Source organism: Triticum urartu, chromosome 3 (assembly GCF_003073215.2).
Source record: "Triticum urartu cultivar G1812 chromosome 3, Tu2.1, whole genome shotgun sequence".
Lineage (NCBI taxonomy): Eukaryota > Viridiplantae > Streptophyta > Magnoliopsida > Poales > Poaceae > Triticum > Triticum urartu.
This window is the reverse complement of record NC_053024.1, coordinates 629416599-629431909: the sequence shown is the minus strand read 5'-3', so window position 1 is coordinate 629431909 and position 15311 is coordinate 629416599. Positions and strand designations below refer to the sequence as shown.

Below are 15311 nucleotides of genomic sequence, written 5' to 3'. Positions count from 1 at the left end.
TTGTACGGACGAAGGTGCAGAACATCGTTGATGTGGGATGAAGTTGGAGACCGTCAGTTGTTTGGACTGGATTTGATTAAAGAGTCAGAAGAAAAGGTTAAGTTGATCCAAGACAGACTAAAGGTAGCTCAGTCTAGACAGAAGAGCTATGCATACTCAAAATGCAAGGAGGTAGTCTATGGAATCGGAGATAGAGCATATCTTGTATGTCACCTCTACGAGGAGTTAAACATTTTGGAGTTAAGGGAAAGTTAGCCCCGAGATTCGTAGGACCATACCGTGTTTTGGAACGCATGGGAGAAGTAGCCTACAAGTTGGAGTTACACGAAGGACTGTCAGGAGTTCATGATGAGTTTCACGTTTCCCGGTTGAAGAAGTGCCATGCAGAAATGGCTGATATTCCTCTGAGAGACACAGTGCCCCTGGAAGCAATTCAGTTGCAAAGTGATCTGACCTACGAGGAGAAACCTGTCAAGATTCTCGAGTTTGCCAACGGAGTTACACGCAGTAAGGTTATCAAGTTTTGCAAAGTTCAGTGGAGCCACCATACCAAGGATGAAGCCACCTGGGAACGAGACGATGATCTACGCAAAGACCACCCACACCTATTTTCTAGCCAACCCAAATCTCGAGGGCGAGATTCATCTTAATCGGGGGTAGGTTTGTAACATCCCAAATTTTTAATTTGGAATGTTATACATAGGTCATCCATGCATATCATATTTTATTGCATTTCGTGTTGCGATCCTAAAAATTCTAAGCAACTCAAGGACCCACGGAGAGAGTTGGGGATTTCACGATTTTCACATTTGAATTTTTATCAAATATTGAAACGGGGATCATTTTCGGTTTTAATTATTTTTCTCTCCGAAAATATTTCATACTAAAATATATGAGAGGAGATAATATGACTTCTCCAAAATAAATGAAATATTGGAGGAAAATATTAAAATCAAATAAATAATTTTATTTGGATTTTATTGCTATTTAATTTGAATTAGAAAAATATGCATTTTTCAAAATTGTATTTTTGGGCCAAGAAAATGTTCACTTTGTTCTAAATATTCTATTTAGACGGTGAAAATTTGTTTTGTTATTTTCAGATTTTTATTTTATTTTCTAAGATTTTTCCGGCGAAATCTGTTTTAAAAAAATAAAAGTCAACGACCAACTGGGCCAAAGGCCCAGCCGAGTCGGGCCGGCCCGCACCGCGCCACAGCCTCCGCCGCCGTGCCCGAGTCCGGCCGGGACACGGGCGAGCCGCCGTCGCCGCCCGGGACTCCTCCCGAGGGCGAGGCCACCCTCCTTAAATAGCGCCGCCCGCACCCCCTGGACCCCAAGTCGTCGCCGCCACCGCCCCTCGCCGCAGCGCCGCCGCCCCCAAGTCGCGCCACCGCCGCCGCAAACCCCGCCGCCTAACGCCGCCGCCCGCCCCTGCTGCCGAGCTGCGCCGCCGCGAACCTCGCGCCTCGCCTCGCCACGCCGCCCGCGCAAGCCCGCCGGAGCCGCCGCCGTTCGCCGGAATCCGACGCCCGGTTTTTTTCGGTTTAGGTAAAACCGATCGGTTTTTCTTTAGAAACCCTAGATGCGGTTTTTTATTTTGTTCGGTTCGGTTTTTCTCGGTTTAGTTGTTTAGCGGACGTTCGTTCATTTTAACGAACGATGTTCGTCAGTTAACCGCACATAGCGAACGTTCGTTCGTTAGCCTGTTCGTCTCGTTTTATTTTCAAGGGTTTTCCCGCGATTATTTTCGATCGCGATTTCTGCCATGATCTTCGTTTTAGTTTATCTTTTCGCTCGTTTATCCAAATCAGGTGAAACAAGCGCCTAGATCTTCGTCTCGAAGCCCTCTTTCTGTTTAACCAACTTGAACAAGATTTTGGTACTGTAAAATTTGACTTTAGTTGAGATTAGTAAGCGGATCTTGTTTCTTTCGTAGTTTGAGTTTCGTTGCTTCGTTTGATTTGATTATTTTTGCAAACCGGAGTTGTTCAGTTGAACTTTCTGGTTAGATCTTTTTATTCGAGTTTTATCCGTGCTTCTAGATGAGTGCTTATATATGCTATTTTTTGTTTGCGATAGAATTTCCAGAGTGCGAAGCATGCTACTACGAGTCTCTAGGATTTGCAGATCATCAGCAAGGCAAGTAACACATTGATCATACCCCTTTACTACCCAGTTTTAATGCATTAGTTACAACCCTCACGCATTGCATGAGTAGGATCTCTTAACACGTGGGTTCTAGGAAGTAGATGATGAGGTAGAACCTATTACCTGTTTTATTATCAAACCCTTGGGAGTTACTTCTGCGCTATGCTTATATTGCCATGCTATGCTCGTAGACGTGGATTGGGTTTGAGTGTATCCATGACAGATGTGAGTTGTTAATTAATGGTTCAACTTAAGGTGGCAACTTTAATACACATCTGGGTGGATTGCTTGTGGACACCTGAAGAATCCAGTGTTGTCCTAGGATATCCCAGAGCACCTGTGTGATCATCCTACGGTCCGCCATCCAGGCTCAAAGGGATCATAAGATTATTCATGCTAGAAACTTTTGTGTGCAGTCACAAGCCATTATGGGCTCTGGCATAGTTGAGTATGTTGTGTGACCTCTTTAGGTGGTAGGCTAGCAGATGTAGAGGGAAAGTAGGTGTAACTGTCTACCCAGAGTAAAGAGTTAATGCTTCTGAAAGACTATGTCTTGGTCGTCCGTTTCTCAAACACCATGTAGTGCGAGAAATCCAACGAAGAAGATCGAGTCTTGTGAGGAAAAGTGCGCAAACCTCTGCAGAGTGTACAAACTAATCATGGTTAGCCGTGTCCCCGGTTATGGACATCTTGAGTATCTGGTACTTGAATTATTGGTTTGATCTCATCACTCTAAAAATTAATTTTTTGGGATGTTAATGATTACCTTAATTGGGATTGAGTTGGAGGAACCTTCTCAATGATGTTTTAACTACCATGATAGTTAAATAAAATATATTCCTTTGTTGTAGGGAGAAATTGGCTTTTCACAAAAATATTATAACCATAGAGCCTCCACCAGCCATATATGCATGTAGTGATAGCATTTATCTGTTCATTGCTCTACTGTGTTATATTGCCAGCATATTCCATGTGCTGACCCGTTACAGGCTGCAACATATCATGTTGCAGACTTTTCAGACGAGAAGTAAGGTGCGCTAGGTCGTTGCCATGCACTCAGCTATGCCGTTGGAGTTGATGGACTCACTTTATCTTCCAAGCTTTCCGTTGTTATCTCATTTAGATGGCCTTAAGCCATATTTATTGTAATAAGTTCTCTCTTGAGACATTCGATGTAATAAGTGTGTGATTGCTACTCTGTTATAAATCCTTCGAGTACTGTGTGTGTCAGCATTACCGATCCAGGAATGATACTGAAGTACAGAGACTTGACCGTCTGAGGTCGGGTCGCTACAACCTTGTTTGCAAAAAAATGTTCAAAAATTTATAATTTTATTGACGTTTTTGCAAAATGTTCTGAAATTTTTTAAAAAATAAAATTGCAAAAAATATTTGTGTTTTCAAATACTTATGAAGTTTTAAAAAAATGTTCATGAATTTGAAACTTATTTGCACGTTTAAAAACTGTTTGGAAATTAAAATTTGTTTAGAAAAATTCAAAATTTCAAAAATATTCCTATTTTCAGAATAATTTTCACGTTTTAAAAAACTATTCTCATTTTTGAAAGTTTGCTATAGTTTTTTTACGGTGCTACAGCAGGGTTATGCTCACCTGAACCATTTTATCAAATGAATAGAGTACATCTCTACTACTATAGTACAGGAAATTTTAAATGCCATCTATCCTGACACAGAGGCACTTCGTAGTCGTTGATTTTTATTAAGTAACATGATTGTATCAGAGAACATAAAATTAGACTAGGAATATTTTGATTTACCTTATACTTTAAATAGATCATGTATTTCTATATACATGTCCATAAAGATCAAGCAATACACCAACTATTGCATCAAATCCCTCTATCCCTTCTAACATGGTATCTATGACAAGTCGATTCTAAATCCTAGTCGCCGCCGCTTCCGCACTTGCGCGCCGCCTTTAGGGTGGTCGACCTTCATGACCGCCGCCCGTACCTAGGGTTCGTTCGCCGATCGTGTTGGCCGGCTGCCTTAAAGAGTCTTTTTTTCGAGCCCTTGCTCTGAGTTTTTCGCTCTTCTGCCGGTTTTTTTGATCGACGTTTTTTCTTTTTATCTTTCAATCTAATCTTGATCGATTTGCGTCGCCCATCACCGCCGTTGACCCCGTACGCCTCTATCAAACACCGACGTGATCGATCGGCTTCTTCATCGACCCGATGGCCACGCACGTCATCCACGCGTCTGCCCGCCAGTCGCCCCGACCCGGCGGCCTCACGCGTCGTTCGTGTGTCTGCCCGCCTGTCGCCCCGACCAGGCGGCCACGTGTCATGCGGCGGTCCTTCCCCGCCACCGTTCGCGCGATGGCCCGCCCGTCGATCTACGCCGACCGTCACCGCCTGCTCCGATCGGAACTCCTGCATCACCCCAACCCGGCGGCCTCGCGCCATGCGGCGGCCAATCATAGCCTCCCTGCCGCCCGCCGTCGTCGGCTTCATCTCGGACTCCGTCGCCACCCCGCCTCCTCCGAGCGGCGTCCTCGACCTCGCGCGCAATTGGATTGATCACCCGCCCGCCACCGCGATCCGCCTCAGCTACGCAGTGTGACCGACCTGGCCCGTCGGTTGCGCACGCCTTTGCAGGCCTCGTGAAGATCGTCCCCGAGTTCAGCACGCCTATCCACCGATCGAGCATCGGGTTGCCGCTGTGTCGCCCCGTCGGGCCGCAGCGCCGCTGCCCCGTGGTTCTCCCGCGCCCACGGCTGCGTCGACCCACATGCTGCCGCTGCGTCACCCCTTTGGGCCATAGTGCTGCGGCCCACGGTCTACCGCTGCCTCAAGTACGTCCGTTTCAGGCCGTCTCCATGGCAGCACCGACCCTCGCGCTACCGCTGCGTCGCTCCATCGAGCCGTAGCGAGCATGGCACGCGGTCTCTGCCGCCTCCCGAGCCCATCCTCGCGGCTGCACCGACTCGCGCTCTGCCGTTGCATCGCCCCTTCGGGCCGCAGCGCCACGGCCTGTGGTCCCAGCCGCCGCCACGAGGTCTTCCCGCCGCTGCCCCGACCTGCCCGCCGCCACTGCGTCACCCCTTCGGGCCGTAGCATCGCGGCCCACGGTCCACTCCGCCCACACGCGTCGACCTCCCGTGGTATGCGCCGCGCCATCTTCCTTGGCGTGGGAACGCCACCGTCCGCGCCGGTCTTCATCACGCTGACGGGTTCTTCGCCTCCTCCGAGCATCGCCGCCGCGCTCCTAACCTAGCCGCCGCCGCTGCTCTTCTTCGGTCGCCGCCGCGACTACCCCCGTAGCCGCCGCCGCTGCCCGTCCAACCCCTTCGTCTTCGTCCAACACTTGCTCGTCACCAGCGTCGCCGTCATCTACCCCGACCACTTCGTCTACTCCGACAACCGCGGGCGACATCGGCCCCGCGCCGATTGGCGCTGCAACCGTCGTCGAGTCCTTCTATGCTGGCTTCTCCGAATTTTTTGACATGGCATACAGCTCGTGCAGGTCCCAGCCTATGCATGTCCAGTGCTGGCAACACTGAAGCGTGCCTTCGTCCACGACGTGTCCCCGGGCCTGGCAAGCCTGGTGCGGCACTTCGTCAACTTCGTCTTCGTCCGTCTACGCATGCCCGGTGCTGGCACCACTGGTGCGTGCCTTCGTCTACGATATGTCCCCGGGCTTGGCAACCCCGGCACGATGCGTCGTCAACAACGCCTTTCCCCGGCGCACCACTACTACGCCCATGACTAACTCGGCGCCTCTTTGCGCCCGTGGCTCCACGGCGACTTCCTCGACACCGGCTACCCCGACTCGACATCGACCACGACGTCCGTCGTACGGCTACCTCGACCACGGCTCCACCACCCACGCTCTCGGCTATCTCGACAAACGGCACAAAGGACTACCGCCTTGCTTGAGCAACCTCATCGGTTTCCACTCTAGCCACGACTCCGCGATGCGTCGACCGTTACGACTGTGGGGGGTGTCGTCGGCTTGCCTTCGGATTCTTCTCCAGTCTCACCGTCTGCGTCGCTACCGTTGTGACTGCGGGGGATGTCGAGTAACATGATTGTATTAGGAAATATAGGTTGGACTAAGAATATTCTGCCTTGTCTTGTACTCCAAGTCGATCATATACTCCTATATAGATACCCATGAGGCTCTAGCAATACATCAACTATCGCACCAAATCCCTCTATCCCTTCTAACAATTTCTTCTATGGAGTGAATCCATATCGTTTATCATAGCAAACTCAATTGATCCAACTGCTGTAGTTACGGGGATTCGCTCCATCCAGTCGCGCGCCAAAATGAGTTGGACGGATTTTTTTTTGGAATATCGGGACACTGCACGGGTACCTGCACACCTATCCTCACGTGATGGTGACTATAAAATTTCCCATTCAAGATCTTCTGTGACTGGCTTTTGTAATATGTATCGTGTAAACATATATTTTTATGAAGGAACAAAGACCTTATTTGCAGTTTGGCCAGGACATCACGTGCGCTGCACGTGCCTCCTACTAGTTTACATAGGGGGAGACTTGGGGGTAAGGTTGAGAGTACAAAGCAGTTGGGTTATAATCTCATAGATAAGTAGAACAACATGGTACACCAATCGTGAAGAAGATTCATAGCATGCTCATTGGAGCATCTGTTGGACCAAAGCATGATGTCGCCCGCAGTCAAGCGGGCAATGAGGTGGATAGGTTGAAGGTCCTCCCCTAAAAGTTTTTCCATTTCTTCTTTTCTAAATATTTCAGACAATATCAATGACAACCGTTGATTGAGGTCTGTTTGTGAGGTCTGGTCCCCAAAGATGTTGAAAGTCCGTCGGGAGCGTAGCAAAAAGAGAGCTCAGTTCTTTCCAAAGAGGACGAAGATAGCAACATTGAAGGAAGAGGTGACTTCTTGTTTTTGAAGCCAGGCAGAACGGGCAACAGTTGGAGTCAGTTAAACCCCTGTTGAAGCGTCTTTCATTGGTGAAGAGTCGATTTTTGCAGGCGAGCCAAAGAAAAATTCTGCATTTGTTGGGTGCATAATTTTTCCAAATGGACGGTGGGAAGGAGTCGATTTGTCGATCCAAATAGCCTTGTATGCCGAGTTGCAAGTCATTGTTTGTCGTCATATGTCCCATTTGTTTGTCATGTACCTGCACATTCAAGGAGACAGTCACCAGCATAGAGCGAAGGTTTTCCGGTTCAAATTGAGGGGCATGATAAAGATGGGGTGCCCAAGTCTAGATTCATAGTAGGAATGCTTTGCACCTGGGCAATGGCAGTCGAGGGTCTGAGAGTATGAGAGAAAAGAGCAAGGAAAATTGTTGCGAGATTTTGAGTGGAGCATTGGACCCAAAGGTCGAGCCAAAAGGCGGTGGTCGTACCACTGCCGATGTGCACCTTAGTCATGGATCGGAAAGAAAAAAATCTAGCCATTTGGCAATGTCATGCCAAACATTGGATTCAAAAGGGTGTGGAGCGTCAAGGTCCTCGTTATCAGACCATCCATACTTGGCAGCAAGGAGAGAGACACTCCCAATATCAAAAGTTGAGTGAAGTATATTTAGGTGGGAAAGGAGTAGGCAAGAGTTCAAATGATGCAGAGAAGAAAAAACCTAGAACCCCTCAAGAGAACCGTGCACACACAAATTCCCAAGACACTTTCAATGTCTGCCCAAAACTTTATCCTGACGAACCGCCCAAAAAAGGCCCTAAAAAGTTTATCAATTTCCTGGACAATGCCCACAGGCCATAGGCAGCAAGAGAGCGTTCATGACATAGATAATTAAGGCTCTAGGCACTGCAAGAACCAACATTGCGCGACCAGCAAGGGTTAGAAGCACCCCTCACCAACCCGCAAGAAGACGATAAGAAGAAATTTTTTAGGTCTTGTTTGTGAGTTGATAGAGGTAGGCCGAGGTAGGATTGAGGGAACGATGCGATCACGGATACAAAATAGTTGCAAGTTGAGATGTGAGTTCTGGGTCAACATGAATAGGAGCGAAAGTGTTTTGTGGGAATTAATCACCAATCCAATGGCTTTCGAGAATTCAAGATATATTATAGCATTTGAAGTTTGCTATAGTACAGTGGCCGCTACTTTTCTTTCAAAAGCCGACAAAAAAACATTGGAAAAAAAATCGCTACAGTTCCCCATCTAGAGAATCAGGCTTCTACAGTTTTTGCGAATGGACCGGCCCAGTGAGGGCACATAGCACCCTATAAGAGCTCCCAGGCAAATCCTATTACCCCTAAAAAAGGCAAATCCTATTCGGCGCTTGACGCATCATTTTTTTATGGAAAATACTTCAAATCAGGCGGTTGGCGGTTGATTTTACTGGACCCGTCCGCCACACGCTAAGCCGTCGGATCGCCTAATTATGATTTCTGTTGGGCGTGCACTGGTCCCTGATTTCTCTTGCACACCTGTCCTTGTCCCACCTTTTGCACGTGAGTGGTCCCCATGGCCTATGGTATGATTCCTTTGTATGCTAGTGTACTTGCTGCCATGCACAATAAAATTTACTCCGTGCATCGCTACCTGGATAACGTGTGCTGCTTCCTCCATAGCAAGATGCAAGACTTGTTTTGGATGACAAGCCGGCAAGCCAGCTACGTGATGCTGCCACCACATCTGCAAGGACGGCGTCCCGCACGCCACAAGCTGCTATAAGGTCGGACCACCGAGTGCTAAATGGTTAGCATGATATGCAACAAAGCCGGTTTCGCAACATGCATCACGCTGCAAAGGGGTTTCACAACATGGGTCATGCTGGAAAGAGACTTCGCAACATGTGTCACACTGCAAAGGGGTTTCACAACATGCGTCACGCTGGAAAGGTGTTTCGCAACATGCACCATTTTGCAAAGAGACTTCACAATATGTGTCACGCCGCAAAGGGGTTTCGCAACATGCGTCACGCTGGAAAGGTGTTTCGCAACATGCACCATTTTGCAAAGAGACTTCACAACACGTGTCATGCCGCAAAGGGGTTTCGCAACATGCGTCATGTTGCAAAGGGGTTCCGCAACGTGCATCATATTGCAAGGAGACTTCACAACATGCACCATGTTTTAAAAAGGGAGCCATGATGGGATGCTCGATGGCTTCATAACATGTGGTGTGTTGCAAAGGGGCTTAACAACATGTGTCGTCTTGCAATCCCGTGAGCTCACAGACCCATATCTCTGCAACAAGGATGATGTTTCAAAAACAAGCCTCTGCAACATATTTTAGAAACATGCTTCTGCAACAACGCCAATGTTTCAGAAACACCGGTGACATTGCAAACACGCCTTTGCAAATGATGTTTCAGAAACTCGGCTCCGCAACAATGACGATGTCTCAGAAACGCCAATGACATTGCAATCTGGGCACATGTTGATCGCACATGATGGCTTGCCGCACCGTACGATCATGTTTAATCGGACGATAACGCATGCGGATGATGTCCTGCACGCATCAGCCGATGGAATGCAAGTGTTTTCCTTTTGTGTGTGTTTCCATCTCTTTACTGGGAGCAACTAATGAACTGAGGTAGCTACGTCCGTGCACTTCTTGCTCAAAATCTAAGGTAGTTGAGCAGCACATACACCGTAGGTTGGCTAAGCAGCATGAAAGGAACATGGTGTGGGCTACTAGCACAACAGTAGAGGGAGCGGTACATGGATTAGTACAAAAGGAAAAACAATCGCGGTCCACCAATACGTCAGCATGAAAGTGACATGTGCATGCAGTCCTTCACGGTTAAATCGAACGGTGGTCGAGCCGGCTGATCCCACGCGCGGATCAGCCGGTTGATGGCTAGCACTGCCCTTTTTTTATTTACTATTTTGTCAACCTGGCGCACACCCCCTCCATCCTAGGCTCGGCCCATTTTTTCCTTCTCGTTGGCATGTCCATTTCGATTGGGGAAGCTTCTAGATGCTTCCAATTCTATTTTCTTTTTTCCTTTTTTGGATTTTTCTTTTCCCTTTTTTCGTTTTTATTTTCTTTTTTTGTCAAGATTTTTTGAGAAGTTTGTAATCTAATTTTAAAATTCATGGACTCTTTTTAAACAATGAACGTTTTTCAATGCGTAAACTTCTTACAAATTCATGAACCTTTTTTCAAAATCTTATAAGTTTTCCAAATTCGTGAATGTTTTCTGAATCAAAGAACTTTTTCCAGTTTGGTCACATGCGGTAATGGTCGTAGCAGATCCCAAGTGGTCTGCTCCTAAGCCCGGCTGGGTTAAGTTGTGTACTGATGGTTCATTTGCTGTTGATGGATCGGCCGCTGCCGGAATGGTGTTAAGAGACGACAAGGGAGCCATCATCTTCTCTTCTTGTAGGCAGTTATTTTCTTGCTGGGATGCACTTGAAGCTGAATTATGTGCATGCATGGAAAGTTTATCTTTCTCCATCCAGAGAAGTGAGTTATCAGTGCAGATCGACATGGATTCTATAATTGCAGTGAAATTAATCCAGGCTTCAGAGGTTGACAGATCGGTATATTCGTCCATCATCAAGGAGATTAGATATCTTATTACTCTACGTGAAAATTATATTACTCATGTAAGTCGTAGCCAAAATAAAGTTAGCCACCTAACAAAACCGCAACAAGCTTTGCGCCTCGCTCCAGAGCCCTGGATGGATTACACATGCACAGCTGCACGCAACACGATCACACAGATCTCCAAAGCTGGCATGGTAATCACAATCCACTGCTTGGGGCAACACAATACCAAGACTCGGAAACTTGGAATAAGCAGATGGGAGATTGGATTGGAACGACCAGCTGGTATTCGAAGATCCTTTGGACTTAGATGAAATGGACTAATAGAGACATTCCCACAGAGCAGCTAACTAGTCAGGATTCAGATTTGGTGTAGCATAGTTTGGATCAGTGATATCATGACCTGAGCAGGCATCCTTCACCTCGGAACTTCCCGTATTATTACAAACAGTCAAAGTTCACGTGGATGCTGCTTTCTGTCTTGGATACTGGTATTGGCGCAACCGGAGCAATTATCCGAGATGCGGCGGGCATGTTCATTGCGGCCTGCAGTGTTATGCTCCCTCGGCAATTGACGCGACATCAGCGGAAGCAAAGACAATATCTTCTGAGGGCGAGCCCCGGACAATGTTGCAAATGACGATTACGGAGTAGTTAACTACTAGCATGCTTTACAGAATATATAAGCGACTACATCAAAGTTACTCCCTCCGTTCCGAATTACTTGTCACAGTTATGGATGTATCTAGATGTATTTTAGTTCCAGATACATTCATTTCTGCGACGAGTAATTTGGAACGGAGGGAGTAGAAATGATCAAAGTAATGAAGACGCTGACATAGGAGAATGCCGCGTGAAACTGTGGATATCCATCCAGCAAGAAACTACGAGCTGCCATTGCCTAGCTAACCAGATGTCGCAGACAAAAGTATTTTTCAATGCCATCCTTCTATGAATCTATCCATGAAATAAAATGTCAACTATCATGAATAGCTTGTTCAAACAGAAATACACAGAAATTCCAACCGAGAAGCTGGACATGGAAGCAATAGAAGAACTTGCAAAAAAATACTCTCTCAACTGCTAAGAACAGCTGTACATATGTGGCTGTGCAGGGAGCATATACCTTTGATGAGCCATTGACTTGAGTTTTGAAACTACCAATAGAAGTTAGAGTACCAATGGTGCCTTCCATTGTGGAAAGTGGAAACAAATGGACAACTGCCTTGTAAGCAACACAATGTGGAGGCCACGTGCACCACCGCTGGACAGGACGCCCACCCAAAAATAAAGAACACCCACTGCACAGGATTCATGGCGAGACATAGGGAAATGCTATATTCAGTACATTTCTCTCCCTGGCAATCATACAAGGAAGCACATGGGACCATGCCACGGTTAACCTTCCATGATTGCCGGCTCCAGCTGGGTGCACATGGTTTCCAGGTAGTCTTGCTTCTACATTCCACTGGAGTGGACCATGGAGGCATGGACCAGAGCAGAGATAATCTAGTTCTAGACTTTACTACTTCTAGTCTGCTGCACCTTTAAAATGACTCCAGTTTCACAGGTGCACACTTTGCTCCTTTCCTTTTCCCTCCAAATTTTAGATCAATGATGAGGCTAGATAATCTGTACTGAGATTTTATTTTCTATGATCTCAGAGATGTGATCTTTTTTGAATCAGATACCTCATGGAATTACATTATGCAGCCGCGATTATATGGAGATGAGTACACACATCACTGTATTACCAAAATGGAGGCCACAATGCAGCTGCTCAGCAGCAGCACAAGCCATCCGGATTTTACCCTATCCAACTTTTCACAATCATATAATCTACAAATATTGAATATCATACCTATGGACAATTTAGCTATGGCTAGGCATCCAAAAATAAAACACAGGAATATAACAACAAAGCTCCTATTCTCCAGGTCAACCTGCTTATCCCTAAATCGCTCATACTCAGATCTGCACACAACAGCATGATTCACAAGGTTAGAATCGTATCAAGCAATATCATGCTTTCTTAATGTGCATGCAAATCCATGGAACTAAAGAATAACAATACAAACCTGAGTATGACATTATCCAGGACAAGTTGGTCTAACTGCGAGGAGGCAACTGACTTCCATGAAAGGATACTTTCAATATCTCTCGCCTGAAAACAGGAAATGCATAATAAGATAAGGTACAGAAATTAAGGGTAACAATAGCAGAAACAAAACACAAGTGCAGAAAGTTGCATACAAAGTCATTTTTGCTGCTCTGAAGCTCCTTCAACTCCAATTTTATCTTCTCCAAGAGCGCATCTTTGCTATCAATATCAGAATCGAAATCCTTAAAAATTTGTCCATATCTGCTGTTGAGTTCCTCTAGGTACCGCTCCAATACAGAAAAGCTCACATCAAGAGACTGGACTTTCTGCATCAGTATCTTGAGAACTGTATCTCCAGGAATTCTGCCAGCCTGAAGTGTCCTTGTCTCTACAATCTGATCATGAACACCATTCCTTGATGAATCTCCATTTGGCTTATCATCTTCTACCTCAAATTCATCTTCATCAAGGGGTTCCTGTGAGGAGTCTTTTCCACCACTAGGCTCCTTCAAAGGTGGTTGCTCAATTGGCTCCTTCGATTTGTCATCAGATTCAGCATTTCTATTCTCAACTGGAATCAAGTTCTCGAGCATCTTTTCCACAGCATCCATTCCGTACACCTCAAGCATACTCAGTGTACAATAGCTTGCAGAACCATAATGGCTTAGCAAATTGAACTTCAAGTACCTCGCCCACTTTGGCTCGGGAAATGTGAAACTCTGAGCATGCTTCGCATTTGCGACAGTGAATCTCCCAAGTGTTTCCCAGTTTTCTGTGGGATAAATAAGACTGCTCAGCATTTCAAATTCTTTTAAATTAGAAGAGTAATGCTCAAAATTTGCAATTGCAATGGTATCTACCAAGGTTTCTTCAGAAAGCTCTATGATGACATATTTTCCCTCCACGGAACAAGGATTGCGGAGATACTTATCCTTATCTTTGTCTAGAATGTTGGAAGCGCCTTTGGCCTCCTTGTTATAATCCAGAACCTTTGCCCCTTTAGCTGCCGAAGCATAATTGTACAACTGACCACTAGGTTCCCTTCGGTGAATCACATGGCCAGTTTGACTAGAGGCATCCTTTCCCCTTTCAGCAATTGCTCTCGTCTTAAATTCATCAAGACCCGGAGGAACAACTCGTGCCAACCTTGCTGGTTTGGGAACATCTTCAACATCCACCTTCTCCGCTGGATGAACTACAGAGGCGATGTTTGTCAGATGAGGACTCTCACCCTGACCTCCTGACTGCTCAATTTGATCATCATTTGTTTGAGCTTCTTCCGCACCCTGACCTACTGACAGGTCAATTTGATCATCCTTGGTCAGAGCACCTTCCTCACCCTGACCTTCTGACAGGTCAATTTTACCATCCTTGGTTACAGTTTGTTCTTCGCCCTGACCTTCTGACAGATCAATTTGATCATCCTTGGTTACAGCTTCCATGTCATCACTTCCAGCATCATCCTTGGAACACACTTCATCTTCCTGCAGAACTGTCTCTTCTGAAAGCAAGACACTTTCATCAAGTTTAACACATGTGTCACCAGACACCGCCAAATTCTCCTCGTGCTCCTGGTGTACAACATCAGGACCAACAGAACCTTCATTCATTGTAGGCCCAGGCCCAGCAATGGGAATGGCAACAATCGGGTCTCCACCATCTGCAGAAATCAGACGAAGAAAATGTGATCTCAGTCAACACGGAACCAAGTTTATTTAAAAACTGATGACAGGAGCGTTCAGTAAATCTCGGACACAGAACACAAACGTGGAAATTTCGGCAACGCATCTAACAACCAGCAACCTGTTCGGTGATCAGAGAGAGCGCAACAACCGCATACGGATTATTACGGATCTAAGCCTAACGGGGGTTCGATCGCGCCTGCACGGCACCACCGACAGCCACGGACAATCCACCAAACACCTACCGATCGCCGCACCACGCAACCACCGCGCAGCACGGCACAGGATTCATTCATCATCAAGGCGAGCGGAACTTCAGAGTTTCAGGGACGGAGGAGAGAAGAAGGCCCGGACCGTGCGTACCGCGTTGACCGTCGCCGTGGCCGACGAGCGAGTTGAGGATGAGGAGCGCGGCCCAGGACGCGACGACGAGCGAGGCGGAGAAGCCGTACAGCCGCCGCCGCCTCATCCCGGCGGCCGCGCCCGCGCCCTGCTCGTGCGCCTTGGCCGCCGCCTTCCTCTTCATGAGGTCTCTCCGCGACTTCTGCATTTCTCCCCGCCTCGCATCTGCGCGCCCCGCGGCACCCTTGGTCCGGCGCGGGGGAAGCGAGGGCGACGAACGGAATCCGAGGGGGGGGGGGGGGGGGGGGGGGGGGGGGGGGGGGAGGCGCGCGCGCGCTCAGAACCGCGGCCGCGGGTCGGCGCGGGCGGGGGACGGGGCCGGGCGGCGGTGGGGCGAGCTGCGGGGGAGGGTGGGGGCTGCCTTTTGAAACGGCCGGAGCTCCATCGGGGGGAGGGATGGAAGGCAGGTGGAGAGGGGGGAGGGGGAGGAGGAGGAGGTGGAGGCCAGGGAGGCGCCCCTGGGTTTTGTATCGCGAGATCTCCTTGTCGGCTTACAG

The 15311-nt window shown here is 47.6% G+C and overlaps 1 protein-coding gene across 2 annotated transcripts; it reads right to left on the bottom strand.

Moving 5' to 3' along the window:
- Window positions 1-12250: 12250 nt before the first annotated feature.
- LOC125545467 (SUN domain-containing protein 4) lies at window positions 12251-15224 on the bottom strand. 2 transcript variants are annotated; one of them, XM_048709412.1, is made up of 4 exons: window positions 14767-15224; window positions 12883-14390; window positions 12708-12793; window positions 12251-12603 (listed from the first exon to the last, which is right to left on the bottom strand). In XM_048709412.1, exons 1-4 carry the CDS (start codon window positions 14960-14962, stop codon window positions 12372-12374), a joined length of 2022 nt encoding a protein of 673 aa, XP_048565369.1. In that variant the 5' UTR covers window positions 14963-15224; the 3' UTR covers window positions 12251-12371. The 2 variants fall into 2 exon arrangements, with proteins under 2 accessions (XP_048565369.1, XP_048565371.1); XM_048709414.1 differs by having other exon boundaries at window positions 14776-15222.
- Window positions 15225-15311: the final 87 nt, after the last annotated feature.

What these genes read in the sequence shown, in the direction of transcription:
- LOC125545467 (XM_048709412.1), bottom strand. Translation starts at nt 14,962, where the DNA reads ATGCAGAAGTCGCGGAGAGACCTCATGAAGAGGAAGGCGGCGGCCAAG. An exon ending in CGGTCAACGCGGTACGCACG is followed by an intron (nt 14,391 to 14,766) that starts GTCCGGGCCTTC and finishes TGATTTCTGCAG; the next exon opens with ATGGTGGAGACCCGATTGTT. An exon ending in AGAGCAGCAAAAATGACTTT is followed by an intron (nt 12,794 to 12,882) that starts GTATGCAACTTT and finishes TCCTGTTTTCAG; the next exon opens with GCGAGAGATATTGAAAGTAT.